The 16,313-nt window shown below is 45.8% G+C and overlaps 1 protein-coding gene across 2 annotated transcripts in view; it reads right to left on the reverse strand.

Annotated features, from left to right (window-relative positions):
• Positions 1-656: 656 nt before the first annotated feature.
• LOC129826625 (E3 ubiquitin-protein ligase znrf3-like) overlaps positions 657-16,313 on the reverse strand; it is a 202,614-nt gene continuing 186,957 nt past the window's right edge. Inside the window, exons 5-8 of one of the 2 annotated variants that reach the window (XM_055887548.1) lie at positions 9,393-9,500; positions 6,709-6,876; positions 4,856-4,958; positions 657-4,549 (exon numbers count right to left, since the gene is read on the reverse strand). In XM_055887548.1, the coding sequence (XP_055743523.1) occupies positions 2,706-4,549; positions 4,856-4,958; positions 6,709-6,876; positions 9,393-9,500 (2,223 nt within the window). In that variant the 3' untranslated portion in view covers positions 657-2,705. Of the gene's footprint in view, positions 4,550-4,855; positions 4,959-6,708; positions 6,877-9,392; positions 9,504-16,313 lie in introns of both variants that reach the window. The other variant, XM_055887547.1, reaches the window with a different exon arrangement.

Below are 16,313 nucleotides of genomic sequence, written 5' to 3' on the forward strand. Positions count from 1 at the left end.
CCAGTTTCATTCCGTTTGGTTCCTAGTGAATACACCCCAGTGTTCTCATCTTGGTGTGAATCTTAATTGTATTTCCTGGATTGCTTTCGTCCGCTCTCCTCAGTCGCGTTCGTCTGAAAAAACATAGATATTGCTCTCCAATGCACCTCGGAACCTCTCCTACGATGCATTTTGTGGAGGACAGGAATCAAGGATTAACAATTGTAGATTCTTAGTTTTGAATATGGATATTTTAAGCATGTTGTTTCCCGTCCATTAGGTGGAGACAGATCAGAAGCAGTGTTCCAAGTTTAGGGTAACTACATGGGATGCTTCTCAAATTGCATTCTATCCCTTATATAGTCCACTACTTTTTACCAAGGTGCACTTTTGTGACGTAGCTTCAGAGGACTATTCAGTCTCTCTCAGTTAACTCCAAGCCAGTCAAAGTTATGTGGTTTAAAATGTTCTGTATATATGCTTTCCTACCAAAATGTTCTTCCCAAAAGAGATGTAGATCTATACCATATTTAAAAGATCAATTCTAATCAACACTGCACTGTTGTCAATTTCCCTGAATGAAGATGAAAAGGTTTGGGGGGGAAACACAACAATGTGATTTACTTGAATAAAACTGTATATTTTACAGATCTTTGAACACTTTAATTACACAACTGTATGGTAATACATTTTTTTAATACATTTTTGGTCAGAGAATATTGAATAATTTTGTGTGCAATTACCATGTATTTAGCGATTTATCACAAACAGCAACTAAATAACTCAAAAACGTTCATACACTCAACATAAGACATGGCTTGAAGATAAATATATTAGTAAATAAATATTCAGAGAACATATTTCCATTTATGAAATATGCTGCTATACAGATACAGAAATATACAGATTGATTTCTAGACTTTTTTTAAACATTTGTAAAATGATAATGATGGAGAAAATCATTATATTCTTAAAAAAAAAAATATTAATTTTGTGTACACACATTTTCTTTTAATACAATCTTCTTAAGTGCTACAAATAATAAAACAAAACAATTAAATAGTGACTTGGGTAACCCAGAATGTTATATTGTAGTACATATCTTTATGCAAAGGAGAGATTAGATTCTCAATATCTTTCATTGATTACAGCTCTGGGTTTACATATAAATATTGCTATTTCAAAATGATTGCCTCTGAAGACAATGGGTACATTTCATAGAAACAGTAAAAACAGTCTGTAAAACCAACAGAAAGAACAACGTTGATATTGTCTGAGAGCATGATGTGTACTGTATGATTTAATAGAATAAAACAACATCTGTGTAACTGCCCTGTGTAACCCACAGCCACAGTGTAAAAGGGATCCCTTGTGAATCATTCTTTCTTTCTTCCTTTGGCCTTTTTTGACACACAACAGCTTTATAGAACCATATTAGAACATATTAGAACCATATTAGAATTATAGCCGTATATTATAGCTTAAGTGTTGAGGAGGAGGCTAGATGAGTGACTGCAAAAAAAACAACAAAAACAAAAACAAGAGCTTCTAACGTACAAGTCGTGACTAAACCTTCCAAATGTCTTTCTACAAACTCAGAGAAACCCTGTCACGACATGGGCCTTTATTTAGTCAAAAAGTGACACACAGCCCAAGATAGTTAGGATGGCTCAGTGGCCTAAGGCTTGGTCTGGTGCGTGTTCTACAAGGCACAATGTTCTTAACATCGCAGATAGACATGTATTCTATATAGAACAGACTCTCTATTATGCAGAACAGAGAACTGAATCAACATTCTATCTGCATTGTTCGAGAATATTGCGCCCCATTGAGTATCCCAAGAGAGAACTGTAGTCTAGTTAGTATAGCTTAGCTCAATGAAAGAGTGTGTGACTGTGACGAACTGCCTCCCCTCCAACTAGCAAGGACCCCGCCACTCCACCCAACCCGCTAAAAAAGAAAATAAGTTGATGTTTTGGTATTCTTCCATAACCTTTCATCTGAGTTTGGTGGTTTGTTGACGCTTGTTGTCCAAGCTGTATATGCAACGTTATGTATTAAGAGCAGTAGAGTACAAAAACACATACATAAAGTACATATGCATGTACACACAGGTATGTGTGGGATTATAAAACAAATTAAATGTATCCTCAAACAACTTGCACAGTCCAGAGTCCAGATGTGAAAAACAACTTACTAAATCAGAAGAAAGAAAATCTCACAAACTGGGCCCAGCTAACACAGTTTGTTTCTCTCCAAATGGGTCTCAGGATCCGGACTGACCCTGTCTGGAACCCATGGAACTGTAAGGGCTGGGCTAGCCTACGTGTTGATTTGTGGCCTTGCCAAGCCATCCACTGTTACAACCAACCACCGTGAACTTCCACCCATATGTTGTAGCCTGATTCTCTATCTATCTGAGCCTGTAGACTCCGCTGGTGAGGCATGGCCACGAGTCAGAGTGATGTGGGTTGAGCTGGGCTTATGCTGAGCTGCTGATGGCCACAGGAATGAACTGATTATATCTAGATACGCCAGGCAGGCAGGCCATCATATCATTTCAGTAGAAATCTACACCATCACCATCTAGGATGATAACATTCAGAGTTCAGCGAGCGAGGCTTAAAAAAAGCAAGGCAACTGAGGTTTTCTTGACTGCCCGACCGACCGGTTAGGTACCAAACAGGCTGTTTGTTTGATTCCCTGTTTTTGGGCTCCACACTTCCTCATACCCCCAGACCCTTGTCTGTAGCTTTACTGTTTCCAGATGCATCGTGGGTAGTGTAGTTCAGGGGGTGGAACAGGGCCCTGGTCTCTTCTTCCTGGGTGGTGTTCACTTGACCTCTGAACTGTCCTGAGGTGAAGTACACTCCCTCACCAGGCTCGACCCGCCCCCCAGTCCGCCCATCGCCCCCCTGCCCCAAGGTAAGGCTGGCTAGCAGTAGGCTGCTCTGATACAGAGTCTCCGTCCCCAAGCCCAGCTCATAGTCTGTGCCCTGGTGGATTATGGGTATTCTCTGGCTGAGCCCGCCACAGCAGGCATCTGAGTCTGCAGCGTGGTGCGCATACTGCACATTCACGGCATAGTCCTCATTATAGCGCCCCCCTGTGGCCCGGTGAACCTTCATCTCCTTGTAGAAGCAATAGGGCAGGCCCTCATAGCTCACCTGCTCCGACGGAGCCAACAGGTGCTCCCCAGGGTGGTAAAAGTTCTGCTCTGCCCCCCTGTGACAGCCACGTCCCGAGGAGGCCATAGGCCCCACCCAGTCTGAGTCCTGCCTCGGATATCCCTGCTGACCTTTGCTCTCCATGTTGGGAGGGAGCACCTCGAAACAGCAGCTACACGCCCCTGCTCCCCCAAGGCCATGCTCCACCCTTGTCTCCGCCCCTGTCTGCCCTCCCTTCCCCATGTCCACTGTGGCTCCCTCTGGAGGCCTGGCTAAGGTAGTGCTAGTGGTGCTGGTGTCCCTGGGTTGTTCCAGTGACGAGCGGCTGCTGTAGCTGTGTTCCATACTGCACCTGGAGAGCTGGTCCCCCACACTGAACCCTGAGGTTATAGGAGGAGGCTGTGGTTGCAGGCTGTCGCCATCGTGCCCCCCCGAGGGAGCTGGGGTTAGGGAGTCCTCGGCTGTGGAGGGGCAAGCGGTGGAGGCCCCTGCAGACGTGGCCCCTGGCTCCCCTTGCGACCCCCTACAGGGGCTCTTACTGCGGTAGACGTAGGGGTCGTAGTCAGAGCTCAGGGAGCTGCGGAAAGTAGAACAGGAGCCGTAAACCCCCTGGTTACTGATCTCTGTACAGTCCAGCATAGAGTCACTGGAGGAACAGTGGCAGTGGCCAGAGCTGCTGCTGCTGTCGCTGCCCGGGCAGTCGGCTAGGTAACCACTGCACACTGAGCGGTGGCCATGGTAACAGCCCAGACCCGAGGCACCGCTCCCTGCCTCAGCCATCCTGGAGCTGGTGGCAGGGGCCATGTGGACCACCGTGGGGTAGAGCAGCCCCCCTTGGAAAGCCATGCTGTGGGGGCCCTTGTGGGGCCCGGCGCGTCCAGTCACCCCTCCTATGCCTGCTGCCCCCTGGGTCCCCTCACCCTGCTGGGGGAACGTCAGGCCCTGGAGGTAGTAGTGTTGGTACATGGTCTCGTACTGCGAGTAGCAGGCGGCCCGCGAGAAGCTGCGTCCGTGAAACTTAGGCCTCTTGAAGGCGCCGGGCTGGGGCCCTGGCTGCTGGTACTGGGGGTAGGCGGAGGGGTTGAGGCCCAGGTGCTGCAGCCCACAGTGATGGGGGTTGAGAGAGTGGTCCAGGTGCAGGGTTGGGTGGGGGTGGTAGCCCCGGAAGAAGGCCCCGGCGTGGGCAGACTGGGGAGGGTACAGGCCCTGGGGGTCTGAGTGCTGGTCCACTGTGAGCACTGTGATGGGGTTACCATGGGGGTCCATCGAGGTGCGGGTGGGGTAGGCAGTCACCTGCCCAGAACGGTGCACCCTGCCAGGGTAGTGGACAGGCAGGACTACCCTCTGCTGCCGGCTGTAGACTGGGTCCATGCACACAGCGCCGGGGTTACCCTTCTTTTGCTCTGAGAAGAGAATAGGGGTGTAAGTGAGAGGGAGAGTTTGGTTAACGCAGTCAAAGAAAAGTCTTTCAAAAGTTAGCTTTGTTACAGTTTCATGAAAAAGGTATTTTACGTTGATTAAATTAATCAATTAGTCTTTTACTGTTTTACCGGGTTGCATAGTGTGCCAAAAGTTTAATATTTGCAGACTGGAAAATTCCTGTCAGATAGCTACAGGCCTCATGCTGACAACAGCGTGTCCCAAATGGAACCCTGTTTCTTATATAGTGCACTACTTTTGACATGGGCCCATAGGGAACACCAGCTCACCGATGATGTTGTGTCTACAGTGAGGACAGGTGTGGTGTTGTAGGAGCCAAGGGTCCACACACTTCTTATGGAACCTGTGGGCACAGGGGATGACCCGCAGCTCCTGTAGACGGGTGGGAGAGGAGGAGGGGAAGCAGAAGAGAGGGGGAGGGGAACAGGGGGAGAAGGTAGAGGGGATGGTGGAAGGGGGAAAGGGGGAAGGGAACAGGGGGAGAGGGGGAGAGGAGGAGAGGGGTAGGGGAACAGGGGGAGAGGCGAGGAGGAAAGGGGTAAGGGTACACGGGGAGAGGAGGAGAGGGGGAGAAGAAAATGGGAACAGGGGAAGAAGAGGAGAAGAACAGGGGAAGTTGTGGAGAGGAGAGGGGAAGTGGATGATAGGGGGAGGGAAACAGGGGGAGAGGAGGAGAGAAGAAGAGGGGTAGGGGAACAGGGGGAGAGGAGTAGAGGAACAGGGGGAGAGGAGGATAGAAGGAGAGGAAGAGGGGGAGAGGAACAGGGGGACAGGAGGAGAGAAGGAGAGGAACAGGGGGAGAGGAACAGGGGGACAGGGGGAGAGAAGGAGAGGGGTAGGGGAACAGGGGGAGAGGAGTAGAGGAACAGGGGGAGAGGAGGAGAGAAGGAGAGGAGGAGAGGAACAGGGGGAGAGGAACAGGGGGACAGGAGGAGAGAAGGAGAGGGGTAGGGGAACAGGGGGAGAGGAGTAGAGGAACAGGGGGAGAGGAGGAGAGAAGGAGAGGAGGAGAGGAACAGGGGGAGAGGAACAGGGGGAGAGGAGGAGAGGAACAGGGGGACAGGAACAGAGGGAGAGGAGGAGAGAAGGAGAGGAACAGGGGGAGAGGAGGAGAGAAGGAGAGGAGGAGAGGAACAGGGGGAGAGGAGGAGAGAAGGAGAGGAGGAGAGGAACAGGGGGAGAGGAACAGGGGGAGAGGAGGAGAGGAACAGGGGGAGAGGGACAGGGGGAGAGGAGGAGAGGAACAGGGGAACAGGAGGAGAGAAGGGGTGAAGGAGAAGGGGAGGGGGCCAGTTAAGGTTAGTAAAGGCTTACAATATCTAAGGACATGATTGGTGTTTGATGGGTGAACGGCTAACAGCTATCAGCAGAGCAGCAAGGTTTCTGTTCTTCACATTATTATACATGAACAGCAACACTGAACAACTCTCCCTCCCTCTCTATCCCCCTCCCTCCCCTCTCTCCTTCCTTCCCCCCTCCCTCCCTCCCTCCCTCCCTCCCTCCCTCCCTCCCTCCCTCCCTATCCCTCTGACCTCCCTCCCTCCCTCCCTCCCTCCCTCCCTCCCTCCCTCCCTCCCTATCCCTCGACTTCTCTACCTCCTTCCTTCCTTGCCTCCCTCCCTCCCTCCCTCCCTCCCACGATTAGGGTCTAGAATACATATTTCGACAGACTTCAGAACCCAAATTCAGCTTCTGACCATGCTTTTCTGTTCCTGAAGCTAACCCCTTTCTGACAACTTTTTTTCTATTCAGTGTGTGTGTGTGTTTCTATTCAGTGTGTGTGTGTGTTTCTATTCAGTGTGTGTGTGTTTCTATTCAGTGTGTGTGTGTGTTTCTATTCAGTGTGTGTGTGTGTTTCTATTTCGTGTGTGTGTGTGTTTCTATTCAGTGTGTGTGTGTGTGTTTCTATTCAGTGTGTGTGTGTTTCTATTCAGTGTGTGTGTGTGTTTCTATTCAGTGTGTGTGTGTGTTTCTATTCAGTGTGTGTGTGTGTTTCTATTCCGTGTGTGTGTGTGTTTCTATTCAGTGTGTGTGTGTGTGTGTTTCTATTCAGTGTGTGTGTGTGTTTCTATTCAGTGTGTGTGTGTGTTTCTATTCAGTGTGTGTGTGTTCTGTCTAGTACCTCTCCTTCTATGTACTTCTCCAAACAGATGGCACAGTCAGAGGTGGAGCTACTGCTCAGTGAATCAGACGCTCCGTAGCTGCTCTCACGCTGACCCTTGACCTTGGCCTTGAACTTCCTGGTCTCCATCTTCTCAAGGGCCTGGATGGCCATCCTATTCATAGAACTCTGTAGAGGTGGAGGAGAGAGGAGGGGGGGGGACGGAGGGTTAGACTGGGGGTGATACACAGGTATGCAGTGTTGCTGGGGAGGGCAGTGGGGGGAGGACAGAAGGTTGGTGGCTGTGGACGGGAGCAGAAGACAGAGAGTTGGTGGCTGGTGTGGGGAGGACGGTTTATAACAATAGCTGTAGTGTAGTAGAAACCATGTGTTTCTACTACACTACCATTCACTTCTTTCTGGTCCGAGCATAACTATGAGCCTGTCCTCCTACTTAAAGTGGCAGCAGCCACCACTGATATACAGGTGCATGTACAGGTGCAACACTGATATACAGCTTGTCCTCAGCATGCCCGTGTCAACTTCAATATATCCACATCATTTTCCCTCCTCATGATGCCATCTATTTTGTGAAGTGCACCAGTCCCTCCTGCAGCAAAGCACCCCCACAACCTGATGCTGCCACCCCCGTGCTTCACGGTTGAGTTGGTGTTCTTCGGCTTGCAAGCCTCCCCCTTTTTCCTCCAAACATAACGATGGTCATTATGACCAAACAGTTCTATTTTTGTTTCATCAGACCAGAGGACATTTCTCAAAAAAGTATGATCTTTGTCCCCATGTGCAGCTGCAAACTAGATGCAAACCGTGAAGGAGTGCCTCCTTCACTCACACCACCAAACTTACCCTCGTAAAACTGACTATCCTACCGATCCTCGACTTTGGCGATGTCATCTACAAAATAACTTGCAATACTCAGCAAACTGGATGCAGTCTATCACAGTGCCATCCGTTTTGTTACCAAATCACCTTATACCACCCACCACTGCGACCTGTATGCTCTAGTCGGCTGGCCCTCGCTGCATATTCGTTGCCAGACCCACTGGCTCCAGGTTATCTATAAGTCAATGCTAAGTAAAGCTCCGCCTTATCTCAGCTCACTGGTCACGATAACAACATCCACCCGTAGCACACGTTCCAGCAGGTATATCTCACTGATCATCCCCAAAGCCAACACCTCATTTGGCCGCCTTTCCTTCCAGTTCTCTGCTGCCAGTGACTGGAACGAATTGCAAAAATCGCTGAAGCTGGAGACTTATATTTCCTTCACCAACTTTAAACACCAGCTATCTGAGCAGCTAACCGATCGCTGCAGCTGTACATAGTCCATCTGTAAGTAGCCCACCCAATCTACCTACCTCATCCCCATATTGTTTTTATTTACTTTTCTGCTCTTTTGCACACCAGTATCTCTACTTGCACATCATCATCTGCTCATTGATCACTCCAGTGTTAATCTGCTAAATTGTAATTCTTCGCTACTACGTCCTATTTATTGCCTACCTTATGCCTTTTGCACACACTGACTTTCTTTTTTTTCTACTGTGTCATTGACTTGTTTATTGTGTTATTGGCTTGTTTATTGTTTATTCCATGTTATTCCATGTGTAACTTTGTGTTGTTGTCTGTGTCACACTGCTTTGCTTTATCTTGGCCAGGACGCAGTTGTAAATGAGAACTTGTTCTCAACTTGCCTGCCTGGTTAAATAAAGGTGAAATAAATAAAATTCAATAAATAGTCAGTTTTCTTATGGCGGTTTTGGAGCAGTGGCTTCTTCCTTGCTGAGCGGCCTTTCAGGTTATGTCGATATAGGACTGGTTTTACTGTGGATATAGATACTTTTGTACCTGTTTCCTCTAGCATCTTCACAAGGTCCTTTGCTGTTGTTCTGGTATTGATTTGCGCTTTTCGCACCAAAGTACATTCATCTCTAGGAGACAGAATGCGTCTCCTTCCTGAGAGGTATGACGGCTGTGTGGTCCCATGGTGTTTATACTTACGTACTATTGTTTGTACAGATGAACGTGGTACCGTCAGGCGTTTGGAAATTGCTCCCAAGGATGAACCAGACTTGTGGAGGTTTACAGTTGTTTTCCTGAGGTCTTGGGTGATTTATTTTGATTTTCCCATGATGTCAAGCAAAGAAGCACTGAGTTTGAAGGTAAGCCTTGAAATACATCCACAGGTACACCTCCAATTGACTCAAATTATGCCAATTAGCCTAACAGAAGCTTCTAAAGCCATGAAATCATTTTCTGGAATTTTAGTCCACTTAGTGTAGGTAAACGTCTGACCCACTGGAATTGTGATACAGTGAGTTATAAGTGAAATAATCTGTCTGTAAACAATTGTTGGAAAAATGACTTGTGTCATGCACAAAGTAGATGTCCTAACCAACTTGCCGAAACTATAGTTTGTTAACAAGAAATTTGTGGAGTGGTTGAAAAACAAGTTTCAATGACTCCACCCTAAGTGTATGTGAACTTCCGACTTCAACTGTATGTGTATGTGTGTGTATGTGTGAGTGTGTCTGTTTGCATGTGTATGTGTGTGTGTCTGCGTCTGTATCTGTGTGTGTGTGTCTGTGTGTATGCGTGTGTCTGTGTGTATGCGTGTGTGTGTGTGTGTGTGTGTGTGTGTGTGTGTGTGTCTGTGTGTGTGTCTATGTGTGTGCGTGTGTCCTCACCTGGCTTCTTCTCTGTTTTAGTTTGATCTTGATGAGCAGCACGAGGCAGACCAGAGACACCACTACGAAGAAGGCCAGGAAGATCCCCATGTCAAAGTACTCTGTAGGCTGCTGTAGGGAGAGACACACAGGGGAGAGACTCCATTCAATTAGATATATACAGCCAAAGGAAGAAACCACACACACACACACACACACACACACACACACACACACACACACACACACACACACACACACACACACACACACACACACACACACACACACACACACACACACACACACACACACACACACGCACGCACACACACACACACACACACACACGACTTCTTCTACTTGACTCCTATGCATGTTCCTACACAATGTCTCTTTATTATTACCACCAGCTCCAGGCACATAAATAATTTCAGCTCCTTCAAGTGCCTCCTTGTATTATATTTTTGCCAAAAATGTATCCAATTTGTTTGCGTTTTTTTACAATCACTTTGGCACTAATTTCAAAACTCTAAACTCAAAATGGTCATCACTTGTAACACAGGCAGTCCAATGTTCAAAACATTGCATTGTGCATTCATATCTTTAAAGAAACCTTGCACTTGCAGAATCATTGTTTCAAATAACTCATGTATCATTAAATACCATTGGAACATTCATTTAGATCACCCACACACAAGATACCGATAGTTTCACTGTGTAGTTGTTCGTACAATCATTAAATATTGTAGTACAGAATATGTGATACATGTTTCATTATGCTACTACACGTAAATACATCACTGTAAAAGGACTAGTAGAGAGAATACTACAGACACAGTGGAATCATTGAACAAAATATGACATTTATTGATAAAATACAATAAATCACAAAATAGGTTTCTTTGAATCAAAGCAAAAAAATTAACTACAAAAACGAAAAAAACAACAACAGTAAAAGGTCAACTGCAGTGTTCCTCACCTGGCTTACTGTAAAACGTCAACTGCAGTGTTCCTCACCTGGCTTACTGTTAAAAGCAATACAAAGGGTTGATTACTGCACTCCTATATTTTCAATCAACCCTGTCTTGTGGATTTGGCAACAGGTTCTCATCCACATCACAATGGATGTCTTCATTGGCAAAACATCTTGGGAAGAATCTTCGGGCGAATCCAGGCCTGACACTGGTCTGCCGTGATGTCATCGCATGCGTCATCCATGGCCTGGAGAAGGGTGGCTTGTTCGTGAGGACGCCTATTATATATCTTCCACCTCCATGTGGAGAGAATTTTCTCAATCGGGTTAAGGAAAGGAGAGTATGGGGGTAAGTACAGGGTGGTAAATTGTGGATGCGCCTGAAACCATGTTTGCACCATTTGGAACCTGACATTATCCCACACAATGACATAGGTCATGCCATCAGCTCTACAGACCTGATTTAGCTCATCAAGGAAGGTTACAAGGAGAGCTGCATTATATGATCCAATACAAGGTCTGCGTCCCACCACACCGTCTTCCGATATAGCCGCACACATGGTGATGTTTGCTCCACGTTGTCCTGGTACTTGGATGGTTGCCCGCTGGCAAATTCAATTCCGACCACCACTCCCCCTTGTCTTGGCCAGGTTGAAGCCTGCCTCATCCAAAAAGAGGAATTTGTGATGGTTTTCGTCAGCATCCAGCTCCATCACCCTCTAAAAATACATTTTGGAAAGAGAATTACTGATTACAATGATGTAGAATTTTTCACAACAGGCATCTTGAATCTGAACATACCTGAACATACTCAGGCCTTAGTTGCTTCACTCTGTCTGCATTTCTTTCAAAAGGCACACGGTATAAATGTTTTAGAGACACCTGGTGCCTTTTCAGCATGCGTGCAAAAGTCGGCAAACTTATGGCTTCCACATTGTTGAACATGTCGTCATTGTCCAAGATGTGCTGCCGAATTGTGCTGCGAATGTCATTTCCGGCCCGAACCAAATTGACCACAGCCCGCTCTTATTGGTCAGTCATAATTTTGCCTCTGACTCCCCTATTTGGCCTAGTCTCAATTCTGCAGGGAAAATTACAGTAAAAACACATTTAGTCACATCACCTACTCTGTGGTACGCATTGGCATGCAGTATACAGTCATTTGACAATTGAGAGTAGCCTAATGTTAAGTGCATGCTGAAGACTTACCGGTTCTCAATGGAAAGTTCTGATGATTGAGGCCACGGTTGATCTTCTGAGGTTTGGCTGAATCATTGTAGCTGCCTCAGTCATTGTCATGATTTACGACATGGTCTACAACTATTGCTCGGGTTTCATTGGACACTCTTTGCTGTTGCTGCCGCTGTCTTGGTCCGTGGCCTTGTCCTCTACCACGTTCCCCCACACCTCTCAGACGAGGCCCACGACCACCTCTCAGAACGGGTGCTTGTCCCCTGCCTTTCCTTTCACCACCACGTCTTCCTCGTCTTCCTCCTCCCACTGCTTGACCTCTATTGTGACCTGGATCACCTGCCGGCTCCATGTTATCGCTATGCTGTTGTAGGTGGATACCACTCATTTCACTAAATACTCGTACTACAATGTGAAATCAATCATCAGTAACGAATTGGCAGTACTGAAAAAGCAATTACAAGGGCCTGCATACATACATTCACCGGCCACTTTATTAGGTACACCTGCGTGTTAACGCAAATTGCCTGCCCCTTCGAACAGAGAATCATGTGGCTGCCTGCAACTCAATATATAGAGTATAGAGCTCAAGTTGTTGTTCGACCAAACATAAGAACGAGCAAGATGCGTAATCTAAGCAACTTTGACTGTGGTATGAATGTTGGTGCCACACATGGTGATTCCAGCATCTCAGAAACAGCTGCCCTCCTGGGATTTTTACGCACTACAGTCTCTAGAGTTTACAGAGAATGGTGCGATAAACAAAACACATTCAGTGAGCGGCAGTTCTGTGGGAAAAACACCTTGTTAATGAGAGAGGTCAGAGGAGAATGTCCAGACTCATTCAAGCTAACAGAAAGGCCACAAATGGTGTGCAGATGGGCATCGCTTAACGTACAACACTGTGAATAATTCAGGCTGTTGTGGAGGCAAAAGGGGGTCCTATCCAGTACTAGATAGGTGTACCTAATAAAGTGGCCGGTGAGTATACAGTAATGTCAAATGTGAAAACATGGTCTGGAAAAGTGGTACATGGGACCATAGAAACAGTGTCTGATAAAGAATGATGATGAAATATTACATCCATAGATAATGTAGTCCAATTGCTTCATGTTCCACGGAAGTACTAGTGACTCGCTCAATACGGAAGTGGTCAGATGACGCGGATGCTACACTACAGGACTGTTTTGCTAGCACAGACTGGAATATGTTCCGGGATTCATCCAATGGCATCAGCTTCATCAATAAGTGCATTGATGACGTCGTTCCCACAGTGACTGTACGTACATATCCCATTCAGAAGCCATGGATTACAGGCAACATCCGCATCGAGCTAAAGGCTAGAGCTGCCGATTTCAAGGAGCAGGAGACTAATCCGGACGCTTATAAGAAATCCCGCTCTTCCCTCAGACGAACCATCAAACAAGCAAAGCATCAATACAGGATTAAGATTGAATCCTACTACACCGGCTCAGACGCTCGTCGGATATGGCAGGGCTTGAAAACTATTACGGACTACAAAGGGAAACCCAGACGCGAGCCTACCAGACGAGCTAAATGTCTTTTATGCGCGCTTCGAAGCAAGCAATAATGTGATAATGCTCTCGGTAGCCAATGTGGACAAAACCTTCAAACAGGTCAACATTCACAAAGCTGCGAGGCCAGACGGATTGCCAGAACGTGTACATGCGCGGACCAACTGTCAAGTGTCTTCACTGACATTTTCAACCTCTCCTTGACTGAGTCTGTAATACCTACATGTTTCAAGCAGACCACCATAGTTCCTGTGCCCAAGAAAGTGAAGGTAACCTTCCTAAATGATTACCGCCCCGTGGCACAAACGTCGGTAGCCATGAAGTGCTTTGAAAGGCTGATCATGGCTCACATCAACAGCATCCTCCCGGACACCCTAGACCCACTCCAATCCGCATACCACCCCAACAGATCCACAGATGACGCAATCTCAATCGCACTCCACACTGCCCTTTATCACCTGGATAAAAGGAACACCTATGTGAGAATGCTGTTCATTGACTACAGCTCAGCAATCAACACCATAGCACCCACAAAGCTCATCACTAAGCTAAGGACTCTGGGACTAAACACCCCCAGGTGGTAAGAGTAGGCAACAACACATCTACCACGCTGATCCTTAACACTGGGGCCCCACAGGGGTGTGTACTTAGTCCCCTCCTGTATTCCCTGTTCACCCACGACTGCGTGGCCAAACATGACTCCAACACCATCCTTAAGTTTGCTGACGATACAACAGTGGTAGGCCTGATCACCGACAACGATGAGACGGCCTATAGGAAGGAGGTCAGAGAACTGGGAGTGTGGTGCCAGAACAACAACCTCTCCCTCAATGTGAGCAAGAGAAAGGAGCTGATCGTGGACTACAGGAAAAGGCGGGCCGAACAGGCCCCCATTAACATCAACAGGGAGTCTGCAACTAGTGAACGCGCTTCGTGAGTTTTGATTTGTTTACCAAACGCGCTAACAAAAGTAGCTATTTGGACATAAATGATGGACATTATCGAACAAATCAAACATTTATTGTGGAACTGGGATTCCTGGGAGTGCATTCTGATGAAGATCATCAAAGGTAAGTGAATATTTATAATGTTATTTCTGACTTCTGTTGACTGCACAATATGGCGGATATCTTTTTGTCTTGATTGGGCTCTGAGCGCCGACCTCAGATTATTGTTTTCTTTTTCCGTAAAGCTTTTTTGAAATCTGACACAGCGGTTGCATTAAGGAGAAGTGTATGCATAACACTTGTATTTTCATCAACATTTATGATGAGTATTTCTGTAAATTGATGTGGCTCTCTGCAAAATCACCGGATGTTTTTGGAACTACTGAACATAACGCGCCAATGTATACTGAGATTTTTTGATATAAATATGAACTTTACTGAACAATACATACATGTATTGTGTAACATGAAGTCCTATGAGTGTCATCTGATGAAGATCATCAAAGGTTAGTGATTAATTTGATCTCTATTTCTGCTTTTTGTGACTCCTGTCTTTGGCTGGAAAAATGGCTGTGTTTTTCTGTGATTTGGCGGTGACCTAACATAATCTTTTGTGGTGCTTTCGCTGTAAAGCCTTTTTGAAATCGGACACTGTGGTGGAATTAACAAGATTACCTTTAAAATGGTATAAGATACTTATGTTTGAGGAATTTTAATTATGAGATTTCTGTTGTTTGAATTTGGCGCCCTGCACTTTCACTGGCTGTTGTCATATCGATCCCGTTAGCCATAAGAAGTTTTAACCTGTTCACTGTTATTTTATTACATCTCTTGAGATGCACCAGCTCGTTTTCAAGGGTGTCCAAACAAACAAAATAAACAAAGAAACAATAATAATAATAATATGGTAACTACTGTCTAATAATAATGACAATGAAAATAAAAAAACGTACTTTAACAGCATAAGTGTAACGGTCGTCTTGTGGTGAATGAGCGGACCAAGGCTCAGCGGGTGATGAATACATGATGATTTATTGAAAGACGAAGACGAACACGAAAAACACTTGGAAAATTTCAAAACAACAAAACGACGTAGACAGACCTGAACATGTGAACTTACATAAACACGAAGAACGCACGAACAGGAACAGACTACATACACAAACGAAAACGAAACAGTCCCGTGTGGTGCGACATACACAGACACGGAAGACAATCACCCACCAACAAACAGTGAGAACAGCCTACCTTAATATGGTTCTCAATCAGAGGAAACGTCAAACACGTGCCTCTATTTGAGAATCATATCAGGCAACACATTACACCCAACATAGAAAGACAACACATAGAATGCCCACCCCAACTCACGCCCTGACCAACTAAACACATACAAAAACAATGGAAAACAGGTCAGGAACGTGATAATAACAATGTTTTGTACAACTACTAATATGCCTATAACTGATAAATATATAATATATAGATATAATATATATAATGTCTTCACTACTATTCTACAATATTGAAAATAGTAAAAATAATGAAAAACCCTTGAATGAGTATGTGTGTACAAACTTTTGACTGGTATACTGAGTGTACAAACATTAAGAACACCTGCTCTTTCCATGACATAGACTGACCAGGTGAATCCAGGGGAAAGCTATGATCCCTTATTGATGTCACTTATTAAATCCACTTCAATCAGTGTAGATGAAGGGGAGGAGACAGGTGTCACGTTCCTGACCTTACTTCCTTTGTTTTGTATTTATTTAGTTGGTCAGGACGTGAGCGGGGTGGGTATAGTCTATGTTCTATGTTTCTAGGTTAGGTTTGTCTGATAGGCCTGATATGGTTCTCAATCAGAGGCAGGTGTTTTACGTTGTCTCTGATTGGGAACCATATTTAGGTTGCCTGTTTTCACTATTTGTTTGTGGGTGATTGTTCCTGTTTGTGCGTTCATGTGTTCTATGTTCACTAGTTCAGGACTGTAGCTTCGTTGGTTTTCGTCTGTTTATTGTTTTTGATCGTATTGAAAAAGTATTCCAATAAATATGGAAACGTACCACGCTGCGCTTTGGTCCTCCTCTCTTTCCACCGACGAAAGTCATTACAACAGGTTAAAGAAGGATTTTTAAACCTTGAGACAATTGAGACATGGATTGTGTATGTGTGCCATTCAGAGGGTGAATGGGCAAGCCAAACGATTTAAGTGCCTTTGAACAGGATATCGTAGTAGGTGCCAGGCATACCGGTTTGAGTGTGTCAAGAACTGCAACGCTGCAGGATTTTTGAC

The sequence above is a fragment of the Salvelinus fontinalis genome, chromosome 28, assembly GCF_029448725.1.
Source record: "Salvelinus fontinalis isolate EN_2023a chromosome 28, ASM2944872v1, whole genome shotgun sequence".
Lineage (NCBI taxonomy): Eukaryota > Metazoa > Chordata > Actinopteri > Salmoniformes > Salmonidae > Salvelinus > Salvelinus fontinalis.